At 37.0% G+C, this 24,321-nt stretch overlaps 2 protein-coding genes across 13 annotated transcripts in view; one reads left to right on the top strand and one right to left on the bottom strand.

The window, feature by feature from the left end:
* Positions 1-199, bottom strand: part of NBEA (neurobeachin) — a 630,595-nt gene extending 630,396 nt beyond the window's left edge. Inside the window, exon 1 of the mRNA XM_079902587.1 lies at positions 51-199. The gene's annotated coding sequence lies outside the window, so the exon portion shown is untranslated. The remainder of the gene's footprint in view (positions 1-50) is intronic.
* LOC307176463 (uncharacterized protein) overlaps positions 1-24,321 on the top strand; it is a 496,599-nt gene that overhangs the window by 200 nt on the left and 472,078 nt on the right. For all 12 annotated transcript variants that reach the window (XR_013824767.1, XR_013824768.1, XR_013824769.1 and 9 more), the window contains exon 2: positions 153-219. Coding sequence is in view for 3 of the 12 variants with exons in the window: in XM_079902602.1 (XP_079758728.1) it covers positions 153-219 (67 nt within the window). In the remaining 9 variants the exon portion in view is untranslated. The remainder of the gene's footprint in view (positions 1-152; positions 220-24,321) is intronic.

Raw genomic sequence — 24,321 nt, 5'->3', positions numbered from 1 at the left:
CAGACACTGGGGCGAGCGGGCAGAGGCGGGGCGGGTGGTGGCTTCCTCACAGTTTTTCCCTGGAGGGTGGATTCTCCCTGCGGGGAAGGACACAGAGTGTGTGTCTCGCCTTCGCTGCCACCTCCTTAATTTCCTCAATATCCTCTTGCTAGGAGGAGGTTCATCATCTTCGTCGTCGCATCCAGCAGCTGCTACTGCCAGTGCCAGGTGCCTTGTAAGGTAGGGGAGTGGCAAACGGCCTCTTTCTGCCCCTCTTCGCCCTTCCCTCACTCCAGCCTGCCGGGCCCCCCTGGAATTTCCCAGTGAAAAAGTGGCTGGCAAAGCAGAAGCAAACGCGCTCTGCGGAATGATCCTGCATTGTCGGGGGAAGGATACAGATGGAGTATAGGGGCTCTTTTTCTACAGCCGTGAAAGAGGCTGACACCTGCACACATAGGCACGACTTAAAATAGAACTTGTCAAACAGTGATCCACTCTGGATGGAGCTCTGAACAACAAACAGTTCTCGAACTCACCTCCCAGACTAAAAAGGCTGCACTGTGTGACACTGTGGGGTAGTAGTTTGGTGGGATACACAAATGACACATTTTAAAAATCAGTAACCATCCTCAGGTATGATGCCAGTTAATGATGCCTCCCTTTTTCTTAGGCATGTATAGTTCAGAGGATTTGGGAATTATCTTAAAATATGGGTAATTCTCTGCCAGCCTAGATCTGTGGTAAAAGTAGATTTCTGTGTCTTCACATATATAGAATGAAAAAATTACTTTTAGTTTAAAAAATTAAAATGTATACAGCAGTCTTGCTGCTCGTGTTCAATTAAAACTATATAGGCATGACTGCTGTTTTCCTCGAAATGAAGGATGTAATTTTCTTTAATATTTCATGAGGTATACCCTTTTCAATAAAGATAATGTTGGAAGACACCAGAACTGTTAGGTATCTTGAGGTATATTCAAGTCATTTTGTCATCTCAAGTGAGAACAGTCAATATACAAATCAGTCATAATCTGGTTTGTTATTACTCATATTTAATTGGATTGGCTAGTCAAGTTAACTCCCAGGATACTGGAACACATTAAAATTCTAAAGTACCACAGGTCATGTATAACAAAATTCCTCAAGACCAGTGCTTAGGATTAGTTCCTGGTTGTGTGTGTTTGTTTAAACTTGTGCTGAAGTAATGGAATTATTAAAATAGTTAAGCAAAAATTTCTGAAAGGAGTGGTGATTGGTGTGTCCATTTAAATTAAATAGCAAGGGAATTATAAAATGTTAGAAAGATTAAAAGTGTATGGGAAATTTATGACACCTCTAAGCCTTAATAGTGTGACTTAGATATGCTGTCACTGAAAAATCCTGTGACATATATCCACCTATAGCATTTTATCTGTCCCAGGTGAATAGCATCTACTTTTGCGAGCACTGTTTTCATTTGCAAGTTTAAAATGATACATCTGTCTTACATATGTAAATCCAGGTTGAAAGGTCATCACACTAGCTTCTTTTCACCCCACTGTTCATATATATGGCAGCAGGTTCTACCTTTTGCTACTTTTAGTCTTTAAAAAGTGTTTCCAGTTCCCTGTCAGCTCCTCGAAGTTGCTGGTACTGTGCAAAGTACACAGTCTTTTGAATCACACTCACAACTTACTACCTGTGCAACCTCCTCGAGTTATTGAACTCAGTCTTCTGATTCACTAACAGGGATTAGAATATCTATCCCATAAGGAAGTGAGAATTCAACGAAATAATTTCAATTCAGCAGCCAGTATGTAGTAAATATGTCCTTGTACCCTTAGGATACAGGAACAGTCTGTGTTGAATGACCTGTAAACACATGTAGGAACAATTATAACCACCTACAAGACTTTATAATTGCACAGTTACATGTTTTCGATACTGCCCCCCCCAAAGCATAAACTTTTAAAAATTCAAGCAGGTCTGTTTCATTTTAGTCTACAAACCTTCTTTTCTTACAGATGTACCAGTAACTTAGCATTTGCATTAACAATATTTTGAAATGAAAGATAGCTATATAATGAGAGGCTACCTATAATGTTCATTTTTAAATCTCCAGATTAAAAAAATATATCTTACGTGGTGAATGTCAGTTTTGTATAGATTCTTGCTTTAATAGATGCGTACCCATACTTCCAAAGGACAGTCCTTCAAAGATAAGAAGGCCCTGAATCTGAGTTTCAAGAGGCAACATTGTGTAATGGTTGAGAACACAGGCTCCAGACTCAGTGGAAGCTGGGTTTGGATTCCAGTTCCACAACCCACTTATCTGTGTGATCTGGGGCAAATGAATTCTCTTCAAAGCCTTATTTTAGCCATCCCAAAGTAGAGATTCATAGGATTAAAGGATGAAAGGACATAATACATTTAAGGTACTTAACATAGTAGCAAGTGTCGATAATTAACGTTTCCCTTCATTGGCTGTGGGAAAAGACAAAGCTGTAAGTATTTTTGTGTTTTCAGCACGTAACATGTCTGGCTTATAATTTACATTTAATAAAGGTGTTTTAAAAATGAATGAATGAATGGGAATTCCCTGGCTGCCCAGTGGTTAGGACTCGGTGCATTCACTGCCGTGGGCCCGGGTTCAGTCCCTGGTAAGGGAACTAATATCCTGCAAGCCCTGCGACCGAAAAAAAAAAGGAATGAAGACAGCAGTTGTCCAGGCTAAATGTTCCCATTCCCTTCACCTGTCCTTTAAAGAGCAAGTTTCTTGCTTTCCTCTAACCTTTATCTGATCAGGGTACTCCAAGTCCTAGGTAGGTTTAGACAATATAAAATAGAGGGAAACTCTTACCTGAACCTCCATCTTTAGAAATAGATTTCCTGTTAATGTATCCCCAAGTCAAATTAGTTTGCTTTGCTTTGGTTCTGGGTTTTCCAGCAACATGACACCAATGATTCATGTTTCGCATGTAGTAGGTTCTCAAACAATTTTGGTTCCATTCCCCTCTCATCTTAAAATTACTGTGGGGCTTCCCTGGTGGCGCAGTGGTTGGGAGTCCGCCTGCTGATGCAGGGGACACGGGTTCGTGCCCCGGTCCGGGAGGATCCCACATGCCGCAGAGCGGCTGGGCCCATGAGCCTGTGCGTCTGGAGCCTGTGCTCCGCAACGGGAGAGGCCACAGCAGTGAGAGGCCTGCGCACCGGGAAAAAAAAAAAAAAAAAAATTATTGTGAACTGAAACACCAAGGTTCTGTTTTGTTGTTGTTTTGTTTTGTTTCTAGACATGCTGCTCCTAGGCAGCAGCACATATCCAATCTGTAGCTTTACCAGTAGATTTGGAGTTATAAAGTGCAGAATTGTACATATCTATTGTAGATTTAATTTAATTTTTATTTTATTTAAATTTTCTATTTAATTTTCTATTTAAATTTAATCTGCTAAGAGTTTCTTAATCCTGATTATATCATGCAAAAACTTTGTCTTCTTATTATTACCTTATTATCTGCAAATTTGAGAACAATCCTTCTATATCTTCATCCAAATATTTTATTGAATAGGATAAAAACAGCTCTGTAGTTCCTAGAAACATTCTGATTGAAATCAATTCACATTTTTCAGACTGTGGGTCCCAACCCATTAGTGAGTCATGAAATAGATTTAGTAGGTTACAACCAGCAGTTTGTTTTTTTAATGAAATATAATAGAAAAATATAGAATGGAAAACATCACAGCACATCCATTATTTTAGTTATGTGCGCACACATGCACATACACAGACACACATACATATGTACATGTACGCTTACCAGATAATATGAAAAATCTATTTCTCACTGCCAGTCATTGTCCAAAAGTTTGAAAACCACTGATTTAAATACCTGTTTGGTATAATTTGTCCCAAAGGATGTCATAAGGGACATTGACAACTGGCTAGTTGAAGTCTGGATACACTCTGTCTCTGTATCTGAGCAAAATTAAAGTAAAAGTACATAGATGTGAATTGTTATCAAGTTTTCTGACAACTATTTCACAAATAAGAAAATGTGTTTGATTTGATAACAGGACTTACTGCTCCCTTTCTAATGAATGAGCCATTCTATAATCTCACCTGGAGGTAGTATTAAGCTACTTGCTGTGGGTTTTCAAGAATTTATCTCCTCTTTCTCCCTTTGGCACTTTAATCCTCTGGCACATCTACTTCTCTATGAGTTCTCAAGACCATTGAGAGTTGCTCAGTGATCTAGTTTTCAGATTCTTTCAGGATCAATGGATATAATTTGTCCTGCCTCAGGGACTTGAAACCATTTAGACTAGCTAAGTGCCTATTTACAATTTCTTCACCAAACTTAAACTTCAGTTTCTTCCAAGTACTATTAGTACTACCTTTTCACTCCACTACTTTTTCTCCTAAACAGGAAACACAGACACACAATAGAAATTAAATATTTGTTAACAAATTTGGTTGATGCTTGCCAACCAACAAATATCTAAGTGCCTACTGTGTGCAAGAAAGTAAACTAGTTGAAATGTATGTTTTCAAATTTTCCATTTAGAGAAATATTGTGTTTACACATACAAAGTTAATCAGCAAGTCAACACATTAAAAATATCAAATGAATGGTACAGAAATTATAAGTACTCTTGAATTTCAAAAGAACTAGACATCATACAAACATCCCAATGTACACATATACCCTCAAACATCCACATAAATCTACATACAAATGCACCACGCACATGCATACTCACCATCAGATTAGCCATGCCTCTGTCCATTCTTCCTTGGCAATTTGTCTAGCATGCATTTCATCCTCCATTCAGGTGAGAGCCTGCTCACTTCATACCTGATCTCCTTGTCTCCACTCTCACTCTTCTTTAGTCCATCATATACACAAGTAATTTTCCTAAAGCTCCACCTTGATGGACAGATTGATGTGGTTCAGAATTTTAAATTTATTTATCACATTAGCTTCTACATGCATACATGCCACCCACTCAGAAGATCACTAGTAATTCTCTTTGCCTGACAAATTAAACCCAGAGTCCTTATCTTGGTACCAGAGGCCCTTCATACTTTACTTTACCTTGCTTTCTTGTTTTACCTCATTCTATTCCTGACAGGAACCCTGTAACAGTGGTTTGCAACTTCTTTGTGTGTGCACAGCTCTTTTCATCATTAAAAAATTTGCAGACTCCTAGACTCTTACCTGAGAGATTTATTCTTTTAATATCCATTGATTGAGAAAAGTACAGTAATGAAAAAGTATTAACAATTTAATAATGCTATTTGAATATTTTTGCCTTTTTAAAACCACAACATCTACATGTATTTGACACACACACACACACAGACACACACACACACACACATACACACACAGTTGTGGGTTGAATTGTGTCCCCCAAAAAGATATTTTCCAGTCCTACCCCCAGTACCTGGGAATGTGACATTGTTTGGAAATAAGGCCATTGTAAATGTATTCAAGTTCAGGTGAGGTTATACTGGAATTATAACCTCATTATAAGAAGGAATGATTCATCCTTAAAGTGTTCAGAAGAAGCATGGCTCTTCTGATACCTTGATACTTCTAAACACCAGAACTGTGAGGGAATAAATTTCTGTTGTTTTAAGCCACTTAGTTTATGATACTTTGTCACAGCAACCCTAGGAAACTAACATACATGCATGCAACATAAATGTGTTTGATACTTATTCTGTCCACAAACAATTCCTAGTATATAAGTATTCATGGATCACTTTCAATAATTCTGAGGTCCCCAGGTTGGGAAACAATGCTTTAGCCAACCCGAATTACTTTGTCCCCAGTTAACACATTGTGCTTTTATACTTCGTTGGCTTACTCATGTTTTTCCTTCTATCCATAGCACTGTCCTCCTCGTCTCCCCTACTGAAATTCCTACCAGCTGAAATGCCACCTTCATGAATAAATTCATGGTAGCACCTAGAGAAAGGTGATCTGAAACTTTCTACCCATTTCCAGCATTAAAAAAAAAAATGATTCTGTTTTTTCCCCCCCAGGTAGCATATAAGTTGGCATAATTTCACTTAAATAAATTAATAGTTTCCATCCTCTTTGCCTCATTTGCCAAGAGTAACAAATTCGCATGACAATATATGTAGTCACCTAAACCCCCTTCACTGAAAAATTTTTAAATGTACAGGTATAATTGTTTTCATACTAGCGAACAATAACCAGTAAATTTCTCTTTCTTTTACACAATGACAGCCAATAATACACTGTCGTTGTTGTTGTGTTTGGTATACGTGTGTTAGAGAAAGACAAGTATGTTAAAGAATGAGGTTTACAGTTGATTATTTTTAACCATTAAAGCTGTCATAGCCTGTTCATCTCCTATCTGCCGTGCATTTTTACATGTATTATTTCTAACCCTGACTTCAGTTCTTGAAGTAAGATATTATTGTCCCCATTTTTCAAATGAGGAAACTAGTATGAAGAGAGGTTGTCAGTTGTGCAACTCACATTTTAGGAAGTGACAAAATTAGGATTTGATCCTGGTTATGGCGGGTCAAGTCCTCAGGTTTATTCACTATCCTACATGGCCACATTGGGACCTAGACTAAGGCCATTATTTTATTTTTACCAAATTTGCCAGATGAGAGATAATGAGACTGGGCAAGTTCATGGAAAAAAGAACAAAGTCATCATGTTTTTGCATGTTTTGGTGAAAGCCCACCAAGAGATGATCTCTAGAGTCGACCTGGTTTTATATCTCTGTGCCTATAAAGGTTCAAAAACCTCCATTAGCCTTTTTGTTTCCTGGGATTCATTTTAATTCTAGACAAAAATTACTTGGAATAAATAAATCGTTTTTAATTTTGTTCATTAGGATTAACCAAAATTTAATCGCATAGTCCCGTTAATATATCACTCCTTATTATGCTTTTCTGGCAAAGATTTTGTTATGTGTCTAATTAACCATTAATCTCCTAGTCCCTGTTGAAAGTATTGTCATTGTATGTCTATATAGTTATAATAAAAAGCACATACTCTGAGTAGAAGGAGGAAAAGAATGCTGTGAGGAAGTGTCCAAGAGTTCTTTAGAATAGTTTTCTCTTCAATAGAATCTCTGCAAAGAAACAAAGAGTTCCTTTACCAACTTTAGCCCAACTAAGAAGCAGTGCATAGATTCAGTCTGAGCATAGTCCTGGTGAGGAAAGCTTTGGATTAGAGCCTTTCTCTAACGGTGCCAGCAGCCATAGCCCATAGATTAACCAGTGGAGGAATGTCTTGATTTATTTATTTATATACATGGAACCACCTCATTGGTCAGTTAACAGGTAATACATGGAGGCAATCTGAGGTTTATGTTTCGGTTTTCTGTGGCTATAGTATATCTGTCTTCACTTATACACAAGAGTCAGCGTCAGAAGAGAAAAGGAAAGGAAAAGTGGAACAGACTACCTGGACTGTAGCTTCTATCTGAGAGTTTAATCCTATACATTTAGAGAAACTCGTTATATACAGCCTCTTTGTTGTTAATGTGAAAACGAATCTTAAATAGCACAGATAATATAAGGTTAAAGGATGTCTTAAGGGTCAAGACACTTCATCACATTCAGTGTGTTTGGGTATCTGTTACCTATACATGAATGTGTATATAAAACTTTATTTCTGTTTGGCCAATCTAAGTTTGTGAGAAGTAGATGGAATGTCCTATGTTGGCTACAGCTTTATCACTGGTTTCTTTGTTTCTATTAAAACAAGCTCAGCCTGATTTCTTTTGCAGTGGCACTAAGACATAACAGAGCGTGTTTCAGGGCTGTTTGCATTCAGTGAAGCATAGAAAGATGATGGCCACATGATTTGCCCTCATAATTCATACCATGGTGTTTTCCTTAGTACACACAACAGAAAGCTCACGTGGTTACATTATAAAATAAGACATTTCTACCAAAATAAGACATTTCTACCAAACATTTCATTGTTTTTTTTGTCTTAACATTCCCATCCTAATCCCAAATAAACCTTTGAAGTAGAATATAGTGGCTAAAAGAAGGGTTTTGAAATCAGATGGATTGGGTTCAAATGTGGACAAACAGACCTTGAACCTCATCGTATAAAATAGTAAAATATAGTAAAATATAGTAAAATATAGCTACCTCACATGTATTACTTGGAGTATTTAATGAGATTAAACACATAAAGCATTTAGAACAATGCCTGTAATAGGTACTCAATAGATGGTAGAAATTGTGACTGTACATTGACACAAAAAGACAGCAGAATTTTGTGAGTTTTTAAATTATGTAATGGAGTACACTAATATCTGCTCATTTTATCTTTGTACACTGACCTGACTGTCCCTTCTTCAGAGAGCAAATAGAACAGTATTTTCTTCTTTAGTTTTGTTAAATAGCTATACATATTCTGTATTTACAAGAGTTTTAACAATTTCTCTTTCTATCTCAAACGTAAATATTTTATCTCTGTTAAGTACATAAAACCTAATTATCAATATATCTTTTCTTTGTTTTTCACTAGGCATAGGGAGAGAAGGCATATTCTGAACTAGGAATTTTTCCCTGAGACTTCATAAAGATAAAAAAGCCAAAAGAATAAGCAAATAATAAGATAATCCTTTATAATTTACTAACCTACACAAGTAAATAGTCTACCAAAATGTATCTGAGGGTTTAAACCGAAATTTTGTCCTGTTGTTTCAATATCTGTTTCTCTACTTTTCATTTTCACTAAACTTTTTGTTATTGCTTTCTTTGTAAATAAAGTTTAGTATTTTAAGTTGATACCAAGACAGAGATTTTTTTCCCTGATTTTGTTTTTTGAAGAGACAGTGGGACTTCATGTGATTAACTTCTTCAAATTATTTCTTAGTTATGTGTGTTTAATTTTGACATTGACTGGCAGTAACTCACAACTCTAATGGCATCATTCATATGCCATAAACTTCTTAGCAATTGCTAAGGTTACCCACATAGCTTCCAGTTATTAAAATGTGAGTTGACAACTGATATTTTTGTATCTCTACTTTCTTTTCCTATCTACTAGTTATTTGGAATTGTCCTAACCTGGAATATTTATAGAATTCATAATGTCTTTCATTGTCTCAATACCTCTACTAATGCCTGTACTGAAAATGTCTTATATTGAATCACTGTAAAACATACATTAACTTTTCACATGTAAACAGTACTGTTAATTGTTTTGAAAGTGAACTAGAGAGACACGGTCTCAGCACTCGAGAACTGTAAAATGTAATCTATTTGATGTTTAAATAAGGAAAATGCCAAAGGAAATATAATCATGTATAACACAGATTAGAGTGAGAGAAGCGATGCAGTCGAACTTAGAACATAGGAACAATAAACATGAAATAGTCGATATAATTGAAGCATCAATCCTTTAAGCTTTATGACCATCTACTATTCAGTAAGCATTAACCAGAAGTGAAATTTCATGTAGACTAATAAATTAATGAGCTTATTCCTCCAAAATTATTATTTAAACAAGTAGCAACTCTGTAATATTCATTAGAGATTCATCAGAAAGCATACTAAAGAGTCTCAAATAATGAAACTATGAAACAGGACAACTTTAAAGAGACATTACCTATTTCTAACAGTGCATATGTTATTAAATAAATGAAAGGAATTCTGTATTTAATAGATGGTATGTCTGTCGAATAATATAACATAGATGTCCTATTTGACACAGATGTCCTATTTGATAAGGGTAGAAAACTTTTTTAAAAAGTTCAACTTAGCCAAAACTTTGAGAGAAATACATTGAATTCATATATATAATAAGTTGTCTTCATTCACACACACACTATATAATTTTTTTAAAGCCTAGAAGAAAATGAACATCTTCCTTACTACATGTAACTATTGAGTATGTTCTGCGAGGTGTGGATGGTTCCAAGGCACAGGAAATAGAGCAATGAATAATACAAAGTTCCCGTCTTCATGTAGCTCACATTCTAATAAAGGACACAGACAATAAATTAGTAAAATTTAGGTAAATAATATGATTTCAGAAGGTGATACTTTTAGATGGTAATTACTTATATGCAGAAAATTATGGTGGTGTAGTCATTCCTTATATGTTTTTTCCCTCACTAGATTGGCAGCTACTTGAAGGCAGGAACTATGTCTTTCTTACAAATAAAACCTTCAGCAATATAACGTGATTGTTGACTGATACATGGTAGCAGTCAATAAATGTTTGGATAAAGGAAAGAAGGAGGAAAGTAATTAAAAGTGGAGATTTTAACAATTCAATAAATTCAACAATGTGATACAAATTCAACATTTAGTTGACTCAACCATTAAAGAAGTAAGAACAGACTTCTTAACCTGTTTTAACTTTTTAACTGCTGTAGTGATCATCAGTGAACCTCAGGCCAGGCTCACTGAGCATTGGTTCTCTCCAGGATAGAGGCATGACATGGAAGCGGTCAGGTCTTAGCCCCAAGTTGTTTTTTCTGCAAGTGTTATGCATTTCTTCTTCCCAAAACTTTGTGTCCTCAGTTAATGGGAACTGTTAAGGCTGTTGGGTTAACTATTTGTTTATACATCTGTATTTTTCCTGAATTCTAGCCATTCCACCATGCATTCCTGGTAATCGGGTTTTTTGAGTTCTAGTGTCCCAAGTCCAGCATCACACTTAGATGCCTGTTAAAATGTAAATTGGTCTAATAATCATATATGTAACATAGAGATGGTCCCACCCGTTAAAAAGAGGTTGGGTATTGGTGACATCAAAATTTTTATATTTGTTGCTTGTATATAAACAAATAAACGTCCATATCCAAAACTGTGCAGAACCCAGATTACCTGGTTTCTAATGAAGATTATATATTAGTTCATATATGTCTATTCACATATGAATGTCTTTTTTCCAAATTGACCAACATTTTCAGAACAATTATATTTTAAAAATTGAAATGTAAGGAAATTCTAATACATAGATTTTCAGTCATTTTTGGAGTGGACATTAACACTTTTTGGTTATTTCTGTAAATTACTAAATATAGTTTAACTTCCTAGAGATTTTAGTATATTTTTTTTTACCCTGATTTGGAAATACACATAATATCAAATAATATATTACAGTTGGTTATCAGCAGTCCACTAATTGTTTTATTCTTCAAAGCATGCAGGAAAAATATACCGGTTAAAACTTCTATGGAAAATTATAATACATAAGAATCTTATGGTTATGTTTGCGAAGATAATTTTTCTTTAAAATTTTGTGCTTTTTTTCTTTTTAACTTTTGCAGTGAAGTTTAATTTGAGTAAAGAACTTTAATTCATGACTTTATTGTTTTTCTTTCTGTATTTTGATACTATCAAGAAATGGTATTCATTGTTGTGCTATATTTTAAATTAATATGTATAAAACAAGAAATATTTAATTGGGCTCATTAATTTTCCACATATTATGGGTGTCTGTGACTAAGGAGAAATATAACTTTTTATTGCATCAACTTCACATGTAACAAGAATAATGCAAGAACAATAACAACAACAGAACATTCATTGAATGCTTCCCTTGTGACTGTGCTCTTTACTATCATGTTATACTCACTCATATAAATCTAGCAATTAATTTGAAGTTAGACATCTAGCGTTTACTCATCTGTCTTATGGCATTCACTATTATCAGGGAAGATTACTATCCCTGGTGCTGAAACTGCTTTGTGTAGTTCTTATAGTTGAAGAATGAAACAGTTTTCTTTAGACATACCCTTTCATTGAAATTATGAACTAGATAAATGTTCATATCGAGAAGGAAGTATTAAATGTCAAATACATTAACACCTTGATTAATAATTATCAGATCAATATTTCATATCCTGCTTATTCTTACTACATTTTATTATTGGAAATTTTTTTTCTAGAGGATAATTAGCAGTTCAAGAAAAAGTTAGCACACAGGACATTGAGAAGTCAGTTAATGTTCCAGATATCAAAACATATTACTACCCACCAAAAATCTGACTCTGTTCATATTAACTAGCATTTGATTTAATGTGTCAAAATTAAAGGATTTATTTTAGAAATAAATACTTGCAATCAAATTCCCTAACTGTATTACAGCCCACTTGATTATAGGTAGTTAGTACTTATTCAATGCTGAAAATGACTTAGAATTATGGTAAAGTGGGCTTTCTCCAAGAGAATTGCTTTGTTGCTCCTGAGTAGGGGTCACAAACCAGGGGACAAACATTCTTTTATATGTTCCTGTAAATAGAAGTATGCAAAGTGTTGGTGTAAGTTCTCCTTAGGTAGGTAAGCACAGAGTAAATACATTGGCACAGCAAGAAAACAACCTTATAGATCTAGTGAGACCCTGTCTTGTTCTGACAGTGTCGTCTGCATTTATGTTCCCACTTGGGGACTTTGGGAGCCAAGGGACTCTGTGGTGGGGTGTGCAGCATCTGCCTGTGCTTAATGTGGCCCCCCAGTTTTGCCTTCTTTACTAATAAAACCATAAATATAATCTAACCTCTTTGTGTGTGCTCTCTTTCTGTGAATTTATACCTAACCTAAAAGTATTGTGTTTGTGTATGTTGGGGAATAATATATAAAAGTTGAGTGTGAATAAACCAGTTATTAGTTTTATCCACTAAAATGTTAAGTGTTTTTTATCTTCCCATGACTAACTTTCTTAATGACAACAAATTTCTTTACTTTTAACTTTAAACTTCAAACAGGATTCTCTGGGTTGCTCTTTCAAACAGAATAGTACCGGTCATTTCTGACTGAATGGGTTAATTTCTCTTTACTGTTTTAAGAAGACATGACTTTACTTTATAAGCAGCTTTTTCAAAGCATGTTTCTCCTATATTCCTCATCTCTGTGAGTGACACCACAAACCCCTCTAACCTACCTCTGCTCTCTGCGCTCAGGTCCTACGATACTAATTCCTAAGTAATTTTTTTTAGGCCTGTCCTTCCTCTCCATCACCACTGACTCAAGTTTAAGTTCAGACCTTTATGGTACCTTCCCTGGATTATTGCAGCAATCAGAGTCAGTCTCCTTGATCCAAGTCTCTCTTGTAATCTGTTCTTCACACTGACATCACAAAGATATTTTTAAATGAACTAAAACTAATTTTATAAAAAATGCATACACACATAAACACACACTTTAAATCCTTCAGTGATGTTCCCAATGATATAAAATAGGAGACATTTTATGATCGAGCCTTGACCTTTCAACCCAAACTTGACTCCTATCGCTGTTTCCCTTGTACATTATATTCCAGCTATTTCAGAATAATAATGTGTAATATTTGCGGAGCCCTCCCTGGGTTCCAGCCATTATGTAAAGTACTTTACATACATTATGTCATTTAATCCCCAAGAACTTTATAAGGTAGGTCCTATTATTATCCATACTTTATAGGTAAGGAAAGAGAAGTTAAAGACTCACCAAATATATATCAATACATCTAAGAGGTGTAGCAGCTGGAATTTGAATCTAGGCAGCCTGCCTCTAGAGTCTACAATGGCTTTCTTTTGCTAAAGTACTTGTAGTTCCCTAAACTTGACATTTCTTACAAGCCTCTGTGTCTTTCACATGTTTTTTCCATTGTCTGGAAAGCCTTTCCCAACTGTGTCTGCCTGTAGGACTCATGCTTATTCCACAAGACTTGACTCCAGCTGTCCTTTTTTCATGACCGTCCCTCTGTCTCCTGAGGCAGGGTTAAAGTCTTGGCGCCCATGGCGCCTTGCAAAGCTCAAGGAGACCACTGCGTTTAGTGGACAGAGTACAATTGTGATGCGAGACAGGACCGGTTTGCATTCATGGCTGTGTTGCATATTGGTTTTGTGACTTTAGGAAAGTCACTTCAGCTCTCTGAATGTTAGTTTCTTTGGGGATTAATAATATTTTTTTCAGGGAGTTTCTATAAGGATTAACTGAGTTAATTTTATGAGATGCATCTCCCACAATGACTAGAACACAACAAGAGTTCATTAGTTTACTTATCACCCTCTTCCACTGCAGCCCTCAGAACCTGGGTGGTAATTGTCTGTCTCCTCACTTGCCTGCAAGCTGCTTCCCCTTTCATCTGTGGCTCTGCTAGGCGCTAGTGAAATGTGTGAAATGAATGAATGAACGACTGAACGTTTAATGCCTAGTGACATGTTTACATGAATCCTTTTGTTCATTTTGTGGCCTGCAAATTAGTATAATTAAGAAATAACAACTGGCAGAGAAGAGAAATGCCAGCTATACTTTTTCCTTTCCTCACATAGTATCTAGAACTTTGTCCATCTGACTAAAAAGTTATAGCTACATGATCTCTTTGAGTATGTCTCAAATTTTATGTAAAAAAACACATACTGATCACAGACCAGTATAACATCAAAAGATTATGTAATTTTAAAAAATCAGTTAATAGTCTTATACTCTTGGAATAAAATATATGTATATATATCTTCAAATATGTTGAAGCTGCTGCTTTTATGAGGCTATTTGTTGTTTTATTTTTTCAAACATCTAGTATTGTCTGATGTATTGGGTCTAGGTATTTACGATTAGGAGAAGTGGTGTTCCGGGGACAGGTTCCCGGGATTTTGAATCATGAGATATGAAAGTAGAAGTGAAACAAGGCAACCTAGGTGGAGTGTTTGAGAACACTGTTTATGTTTCTTGCATCAACTTATACTCTTCCTTTTCCCCACCTGTTTAATAGATATTCCAGTACTATGTATCTGGGGGCTTTTGAATCCAGACCATCTAACCTTAGAAGATGCCATAGATGAAAAGACATAGTAATTCTAAATGTGTGAACAAGTGAGAGCTCTACAAAATTAGAGATCATCATCGCTAGAGTCCGGACAGACTTAATTGCTTCCAGAGGAATTAAACCATAGATAATCAGGTGGCAGATTGAAGTTCATCATGATTTCTAAAAATAATTTTATGTAAATTACCTGTGGAAAAACATAACTATTTGAATTATTTGAGAAATGAATAGCAGGTCCTCAGAATAGCCTGACCTGTAAGTATATATAGTAAAAGCATGGATTTAGGAGCAAAATTCTTATGAAGCTGCCTGTCATGGTTTCTTCAGTAAGATTCTTCTATTGTGTTTTTTGAAAATATCCATTACATTCCTATTATAAACCTTGTAAGAAGTTAAAAACCTTGTAAGAAATTAAAAGAAAGCCTCTTCTTTTTTTTTTTTTTTTTTTTTTTTTCCTTGTAGTCCCTGCTCTCCAGTCCTAGGAGGTTAAAAATAGTGAGAATATCTCATCTTTAGTTCTAGAACATTTGGGTTCAGGACCAAGACAGGCTGTGAAGTATTGAACTTGATAATCTGAGCTCCCTTCTACTGACAGAGTCCCGTTATCCCTTCTCAGATACATGCCCTGATGAAAATGGAAGATGAGAGAGTATGCACCCAAGTTAACTCTTTAAGTATATAAAAGGTCATTAAGTTAACAGAAGAATTGCAAAGCATCTACTAACACAAAAATGCATAATCTCAGTTCTCAAAGGGTTTGCATTCTAGTATTATGCCAGTCTCTCTTTTTACTAATAGAACCCCAATTTTTAGGTGGGTTCCTGTAATAAAGATTGCACTTCTTAGCTTCTTTGCAATTACTATTCCAAGAGACTATTAGCTAATTAAAAGTGAACAGAAGTGAGGTGTTCAACTTCTAAGACATGCCTTAATAGCACGCCCCCTCTCCCTTTTCCAGTGGTTAGTGGGTCTGGTCACAAGCCATGTTAAGACATGCAGATGAGGGCGACACCCTAGTCAGAGAGAAATAACAAGAAGCCTGGTCCTCTGATGACTCCATGAAACAGAACCACAATACCAGCTTGGACTGTTAAGTGAAAAAGAAATAAGCTTCCATTTTATGAACTTACTATTAATTTAGACATTTAACACATCAGTCAAAGCTATCTCTTAACTAATATGACTGGTTTAATTAAGCATTCTATTAAAAGTAACAAAAGTCACTGGAAAGCCTATCAAAAGCAGAGAACACTCATACTAAGTTTCCCATGATTTTTTTGGAGGAAGTATTATTCTGGACTTAAGGTAAGACTAGGAAATTGAGGACACAAAATCATTTACTTCCCAGTTTATAAGCTCACTTGATAAAAAATTACATCTTTCAAAAGGATATCTATTTTTTATATTACTGAGCTTGATAAAATAAAGACAACATCCCAGTCTTAATCTCATGTAAATTAAGGAATGAGGAACTCAAAATGTATGAATGGCCTTTTTGTGTCATCTATTTTTGTATTTTTCTGGGAATGACCCCCAAGATTTATAATATGAGGGGTTGTCCTCTCTGAGGTAAAATTGATAAAGATTGTAATGTTTCAAACAATTTCTGGCATTTCTTAATTTCTTATCATGATTCTATCTAAACTTCTTTATAGTATTACTGAGTTGTAAGCAGTGGTGAAGAGTATTGTTCCAAATTGACTCTTTTATATTTATTGAGCACCGAAAATATACAGGACGCTGTGCTAGGGGTTAGAGATTCAAAGGTGAATAACTTGCATCTAGGAGCTCACAGTCTAATGGGGGAGACAGAATATAAATAATTACAAAGCAATGTATGATAAGAAGTAATATGATGAAAACAACCATAGTCTGAAGGGAACATATAGACCTAGTCAGAGCAAGGTGGAGAAGGGTAGCAAGTCTTCTTAAAGAAAAAGATAACTGAACTGAGTCTTAAAGAAAGAGTAAGTATTTTCCATGTGATGAAAGCACTTGGGTGAAGGCATTGTCTTGAGAGAATAAGGCATGTTTGATGGCCTACCAGTAGCTAGAACAACTTGAGAACAGGGTGCCTGAGGAGGTACTTAAGAGATGAAGCTGAGGCTATGAAAAGGCTCTATATCTTGTTGAAGAGTATGAATTTTATTCATGATTTTGATTGAGAACCACTGACTTTTTCCCCCAGGGAATTAGCATTCTCAGATATGCATTTTAGAAAAATCAGTTTGACAACAGCAAGTAGGTGGATTGGGAGGTGCAAGCCTGGAAGTAGGCAGATCAGTTAGGAGACTATGAACAGGTCTAATGAGAGATTAGGAAGAGTAGAAAGACTGTGTGAGCTTGTGATATGGAGACTTAAATGCAAATTTACATAGACTGAGATAGAATTAACAAGACTTGATGACTTATTAAATGAGGATGGGTGAGGTGGTGAGGAAATAAGGGAGGGGAAGGATTTAAGGTCACTCACAGGGTACTTGATTGGACTAATGGTGTCTTTCATAGCCATAACATATCCAGAAATAGAATCTGGGAAGGTTATGTGATTCTTATTTATAGGTTAGATAATTTCCACATATTGCTAAGTTGGAAGTGACTGCGGAATATTCAAGTGGAACTGCCGGTAGGCAGTTATCTACATCAAATCTGGAGCTCAAAGAATTAACTAGACTGGAAGTTGTCAGAGTATATCAATACCATCAAGTGGCTGAAGCCAAGAAGATAGTTGAGATCCCTTGGGGTTGTGTACCAAGAGAAAATGGTTAAGGGTGGAATCCTGGGGAAACAGCAACATTCACTGGATGGAGAGAATAAGGACAGCCTGGAAGGAGACTCAGAGGAAGGACAATGCAGCAGAGACTGGTGTTGCCAGTCAAGAAAGAAAACAGTTTTAAGAGGAAGTGGTCAACATTGTAATTGCTGGAGAAAAGTCACATAGAAAAAGGCATTGGATTGTTCCTATGGAACTGAGCAAAGGAGCAGGAATCTCTTCCATAGAATGAAAGGTGTGAAAACCAGAAATGCATTCAGGAGCGAATAGGCTATCATCAATGGAAAGAGCAAGCATCTTAAAGATAGCTTGACTTTGAAAGAAAGAATGGATGGGTGGGTAAAAGTTAAAGATGGACATGTGGTTGAATAATTTGTTCTTAAGATGGGAGAGACTTGGGCCTGTTTATATAAAAAAAAATAGGATACGGAAAACAAGAGTAAGTTTAAATGTCAGAAAAGATGAAACAAACAAAAAATGTGGCATGCAGAAATGGTATCCAAAGCACAGGAAAAGAACCAGCCCCAGGCAGGAGGTGGGATAAAATTCCACTGAGATAGGTGAGAAGTAAAAAACAGCCCAGGAAGATAAGTGTTTTGAAGCGGTGGGTAGGAAGAGGCTAAAATTTTGTTTCATATGTCTGAGTGCATATTTACGTAAGGACTTTTAAGGTGAAAGAAGATGAGATAGATAGATGGTCTGCTGAAAATAGAGGAACGTGTGGTGGAGGGGGAACCCCGAGTAGTGTTAAAAGTGTGAATAGAGGGTGGGAGAGGGAGCAGAATAGCATCACATGAAAGGATTATTGTCATCTTGAGGATACTGCTGAGGTGAGAGTTTGCACATTTGTGGTAGCACCAGCTTCTTGGCTGCTGGCTTTTCTCCAGCAGTATTCAGCAGCTTGGGTACAGGAACAAGAAGGTCCACAGTAGTATTGATGCAGGATTAGGACTTTTTTGGGCATTCATGTCAGATGATAAAGGAAGTTAAAGATACAAGCTTGAGTGTGGATGTGTCATGTGTTTTATCATGTATCACATGATTTAGTCAAATAAGAAAATTAAGACAGGAACAGTTGATAAATTTGGAAAATAGATAAAAGGTCTAGATCATTCTGAGGTCACAGGCAAGTGAAATGGAAGTAAGGAATAAGATATTTTTGAGGATCAAAATAAGAATCAGGGAATAAAGATCCTGAAGCTTATGGTGTTTGATATGGGACAGTTGGGTCCATAAAAATGTCTAGGATAGGGTTTCCCTGGTGGTGCAGTGGTTGAGAGTCCGCCTGCCGATGCAGGGGACATGGGTTCGTGCCCCGGTCTGGAAGATCCCATATGCTGCGGAGCAGCTGGGCCCGTGAGCCGTGGCTGCTGAGCCTGCGCATCCGGAGCCTGTGCTCTGCAACGGGAGAGGCCACAACAGTGAGAGGCCCACATACAGCAAAAAAAAAAAAAAAAAAAAAAAGTCTAGGATATAGGTGGTGGGAGGTTGAGTTGATGAAGAAGTACAGGCTGTCAAAGCTGAGGAAATCAAAGACCTATGAAATTAAGATGTTGGATGGGTTAACGTGTGGGTATGGAAGGGAAGCCAAATAAGACACTGATGGGACTTGGGTGGAGAGGAAATTCTGGAAATTAATGTGGTGGTTGTTGTTAGAAGGTGATATAGCTGTATGGAAAGATCCTTAAAAGGAGTTTTTATGTTAGGGTAAGGAGCAATGATTCAGAATAGGCAATGTAGAGCTAAAAGCAAACCCACTTTTAAATCCTGTGATAACTTAGTTTTTAGGAAAACGGCCAGGTTCCACTTGAATACATTTCAAGGGAAGCAGTGTCTCCATAGAGAAAATTGAATTTTAATGAAAGCAAAGAAATGAAGTGAATATCCTATGATGTTTCCAGAAGCCACAGTGGAAAAGTTTGGGAGGGAAGGAAGTTTGATTCAGAAGTAGGGTACAGAGAAGTATGGAGATAAGGGAATGGAGAGCTTTCCAAAAAAGCAAGATTATTTTATAGTTGCCTATTATGTTCCCTGGTAGTTTTTAGGGAGATATAGCTAAAGGGCCTCCAAAGAAGTAATTGTAGGACCTCCAAAGAAATCCTAGTCTCTGTCCACAGGGTACAGAATAAGTTCATTTCCAAGATGCCTTCCTGAAGGAATTAATTATTTGACTCAGGGCAGGAGACTGAATGTAAATAACAGTAAACCTGTCTCTGATGTCGTTGTAAGGAATAACATAATTTCACTTTGTAAATAAAGGAGGATCTTTTCTACAAAGAGTACTGACCCAATGTCAATTTTAGGACTTGCCTTATAATTCAGAAATGCCTTTCCAATATCACCTAACTGTGTCTTTTTCAGTGAAAGTAAAGTGCTGCCTTCAGGGAGCACACCTCCCAAGAGATCAATGAAATCAATGAGAAATCCAATGGCTGTTTGTCAGTAAAGATATGTGAAGTTTGATGGGTCTTTTGGGACTGGACCACCAGTTAAAGATTCTAAAGCACAATTAAGTGGAGCACCGATGCCAGAAATCTCAAGAGATCTTTGAAGAATGAAATGTGAAAGATGGAGACAAATTTAGAGAATGGCTGCTGGCATCGACCTGAACTTCCTGAAGAAGATGGGAACAAAGAAACAAAAAAGACGGAAGAGAACATTAGCACTCTGTTGCCAAAAAGAATAAGAAAAAAGGTTGAAGAAGAACCTTTAAAAATAGGTAAACAAATAAATGAATGCAATTTGAAAAAATATATTTCCTTTTGGTATTTAAAAAAATCAGCCTTTAATAGCTACTCCCTGATTGCCAAGCCTTTGATGAATACTGATTTTGAAATTATTATTATTATTTTTAAGAGGTAAACATTTAATATGTAAATTAGGAGAAAACATTTTCAAATTATCAAATTTAATTTTATTAAATGCTTGGATCTACTTATGAATATGTATTCATAATCTGAGATTGGTGTCTAAGGCCCCATCATCCTAATGATTTGTTCATACAGCCTCCCAATACTTGCTATGGGCTACAGTGTACATGTGCTCATGGTCTCCTCTGAGAATCCAATATGCCTCAGATCATCTTTTTCTCATTCATAGGTAGTAAACTATAGCCCTCTTTTGTTAGAATCATTAAAGGAGAAATATTACTTACTTAAAGTAAAAGACCAAATTAAAGGTAATCCTTTTGTCACAGTAAATGGGCTCACCCTAGCAACTCTAAAGTATTAAGAAATTTAACACAGTTTAAAAGTGGGTAACACAGTTTGAGTCCAGACTTAACAAGGCAATTTACAAACTGTGCAGTTAGGGTGTTACAGAGTCTTGGTCACATCTTTCTGGAGGCAGCAACAATTGTCGTGCATATGGTTCTTTCATATGTTCTGTTTTCCTGTTACTGTATAGGTGATTCTTTAACTTGCAGTAGTGGCGTGCCTATATTTTGTTAATATTCACGGGCAGCATTAAATAAGATAAAATCTTTAACAAAGAGATCCTAGATAAAATCCAGTCTATCATCACTGAAGTTGTAATCACAGCAACTCAGCTGTGGAAATAAAGGACAGCAGCGTTCTTGAGTTTTTGCCTCAGGATTTGCTAAAGTGAGAAAACTGCAGGTAGAAAGGAAAAAAATAATGAAGACATGGTAAGTCACCACATTAGCCTGTATTTCACAGTGTGCAAATTCAAATTAGAGTAAATCCAAAAGTTTTTGCAAATGTTCATTGCAACATCTTCTCTGTGCCTTGGCAATGACCTGCTTCATTTATTCAGTCAATAAATATCGAAGGCCTACTTGTTCTAGGCACTAGGGGTCTAGCCTAGTGCATAAGCCCTAGGAGTTCTCTGCTCTCATGGACCTAACTGATGTATCTTAGGGCTACAGATAACAAGCAAATAAATATGTCAGGTAGTGATATGTGTGATGAAGAAAACAAAACAGGGTGAGAAGATAGAGGGTTCTGGATGAGATGGCATTCCTTTAGCTTGGAGTGTCTCTCTGAGGAGACCAAATGAAAATAAGGAGTGACAATAGGAAGAACTGTTATAATGACATTCCAGGCAGAGGGAACAGTTAGTGCCGAGATCAAAACCGGGAGTCAGTGTGGCTTGTTCAAGGAACAAAAAAGAAGACCAATGACTGGAGAGTATTGACTAGTTACTAACCTACTAATTGCCTTAAGTATCAGCCATGTTACCAAATTTCCCAGAACAGTCTACCAACCGTTTAACAAAATATCGATTAATTTTGTTTCAATAAAGCATTATTGAGGTTGTGCCAGGTACTGGGGCTGTAAAGATGAATCCATCATGTTCCAGGACTTCATGTGTTACGAAAATAATTAGGAGCAACAAACTGTGATGAACTCTTTGTCAGAAGTGGAATAAAGTGTGCTGGCAACAACAGTTACTTGGAATTCTGCCCAAATGGGTCAGTGAAAAGAAAAACATTTTTGAGTTGGGCCCTGGAGAGTAAGTAGGAGTTTACTGTCAAACAGGGAAATAAATGGTCTAGACTTCTTCCCTGAGTGCCTGACCCACATGGCAGTGGCCTCCTGGACATCTTCACGTGCATATCTCACTTCCTCTAGATTTAACATGGTACCAGAAAGAAATTTCCTTTCCCCAAACATGTTCATCATCCGACATTCTGCATTTTAGTGAACAATCCCACTCTGAAGACTGGTAATCAACTTGATTGCTTCCTCTCCCCAATTTCCACGTCTGATTCTTAACCAAATACTGCCAGTTCTATCCCGAGATAGCTAGTCGACCTTTCTTTTCTTTACTATGCCCATCCCTTATAATTTTTCATATGAATTTATTTTTCTTTCTAGAATGCCTCTCATACCTCCAAGCCAAATTTCAGTTCAAGACGCCCTCCTACACTGTTTATGGTCACCGTTAGTCAAAATGCACAAAAAGGCTTAAGAGGTAGGGCAGAAGAGTTCTTCCACTCATCTCCCGAGGCCTCTTTTTGGTTCTCCATATCCCCAAGGGAAGTAAGGAAATTAAGTGTCAGGGACAAAGTGATTCTTCAGATCGTGGTTTTCTACCAAGTAGGAATACGCTAGCGTTAGGAACCTCTATACTTAGCGTTAGGAAGCCCAGCCTTGTTCATCATCTTGTACCTTCTGTCTCTTCCATCTCTCTAGGATGTAGACTCAATAGGATCACATCTTTGAGAAGGAATCGTCAGATTTCTTTCTTTTTCCATTTCTGATTCCTTCTACCCTTTTCTCTGGCTGTTAAGTGAGACCGAGTTGATGGATTAAAGTAAGGCTTATCCTAGCTCCATAGCCAGTATCTTTCCTTGTCTAACTTTCTTCCCCAATTCAGCCACTTGCAAAGTTGTATCTGTGTGTTTGGGGGTGGAAGTGTAGTCTGAATAGGAGTAGAAAGTTCGGCATGGGCCACCTCACATAAACCTTAGCCTCTAATCTAAACTTTTTATAAAGACGCTCCCTGATGTGTTAGGCATTTCTGCCATTAATGAAGCGGTATTTTGGTCCCCATTATGCTATGGTTCTTTCTGTGTCCTGGTGGGGTGGGGGGCAGGGAGGAAGCAGGTTGATGATGGATAAAGACAGTTTGCAAAACGCCCATGAGGACTTTATGAGGGAAAACAACGTGCTGAGCAGGCAGTGATTAATCTGGGGATCTAGGCCTGCATTTCTGCCTTCCTGGACCACGGCAGTAAATCCATTAGTACATCCACAAGCTCCCTTCAGCCCCTCATCATACACACACACACACACACACACACACACACACACACACACACTTATATATACTAGGCATGACGCTAGACTGTCAGGGGAAATAATTTTGGTCCATTCTGCTGAAGTGCCTGGGCCTGTTTAATAAGCTTACAAAAAAAAAAAAAAGACATCAAAAAAAGCCATATTTTTCAATGAGGAGGACTATTAGCATTTTAGATGAGAAAATTCTTCTGTCAGACTATCCCAAGAATTATAAAACTTTTAGCTTTTCTGCCCCCCCTATTCCCCACTAAATGCTGGTGGCATCCTGTAATGACTGTGCCAACCAACACCATTATTCCTTCCCATTTCCATTGTCTTCTATAGGGTTAGTACTAACCAGGACTGAGAACTTCTAAAGGAGAGAAGCAATCATGAATCTACTCTAGATTTCTAGGTTACATTTGGAAATAGCATTGTAGATGAGTAATGGATATCAGGATCTGAAATCAAACAGATTATCAAATAGAAAAACAAGGCCAGGAACGGAGGAAAGCAGAGTCAAGTTAACCAATCTGGAGAGGATCAGAAGTCAATAGAGAGAGGTAGAGAAGACTCATAGGTCCAAACAGAGTAAGGTAAGAGGAACTGATTTCTAACACAAAAGAGAAGTGGAGTTTCTTAAATTTCTCAGGACTTTCCTCTTCACCCTGACCCAGACTCTCTGGTGAACCCTGTTTGCTTTAGCACCCATTTGCCCCCTAGCGGATTGCCAGGTATTTTGTGAAGAGTCTCTATCCCTTATGAACTTGTGGTTTTATCCTCCACCTCATGCATCTGAAGGAGGTAGATGAGAAGAAAGCAATGCATCTAGATTTTTGGCTCATCAGTAAAGCAGTGATGATTAACCCTATGGAGAAATTACATAAAAGTAGGAATGAAAAATTCATGCAGGTCATTTAGAATTTCGAGACTTTCTTATATTGACTACTCACCATTTCTTGAACCTGTCCACGTTCTTCTGCACCCATGTTCCCTCCTATAGCAACCTTCCACCCACACCTTCCTCTCCCTCCTTCTCGTGTCTGTCCAAACCCATCCCCCAAGATTCAGCTCA

The sequence above is a fragment of the Stenella coeruleoalba genome, assembly GCF_951394435.1.
Source record: "Stenella coeruleoalba genome assembly, chromosome: 18".
NCBI lineage: Eukaryota > Metazoa > Chordata > Mammalia > Artiodactyla > Delphinidae > Stenella > Stenella coeruleoalba.
Note: the sequence above shows the minus strand (reverse complement) of the source record. Positions and strands in the feature narration are given on the sequence as shown.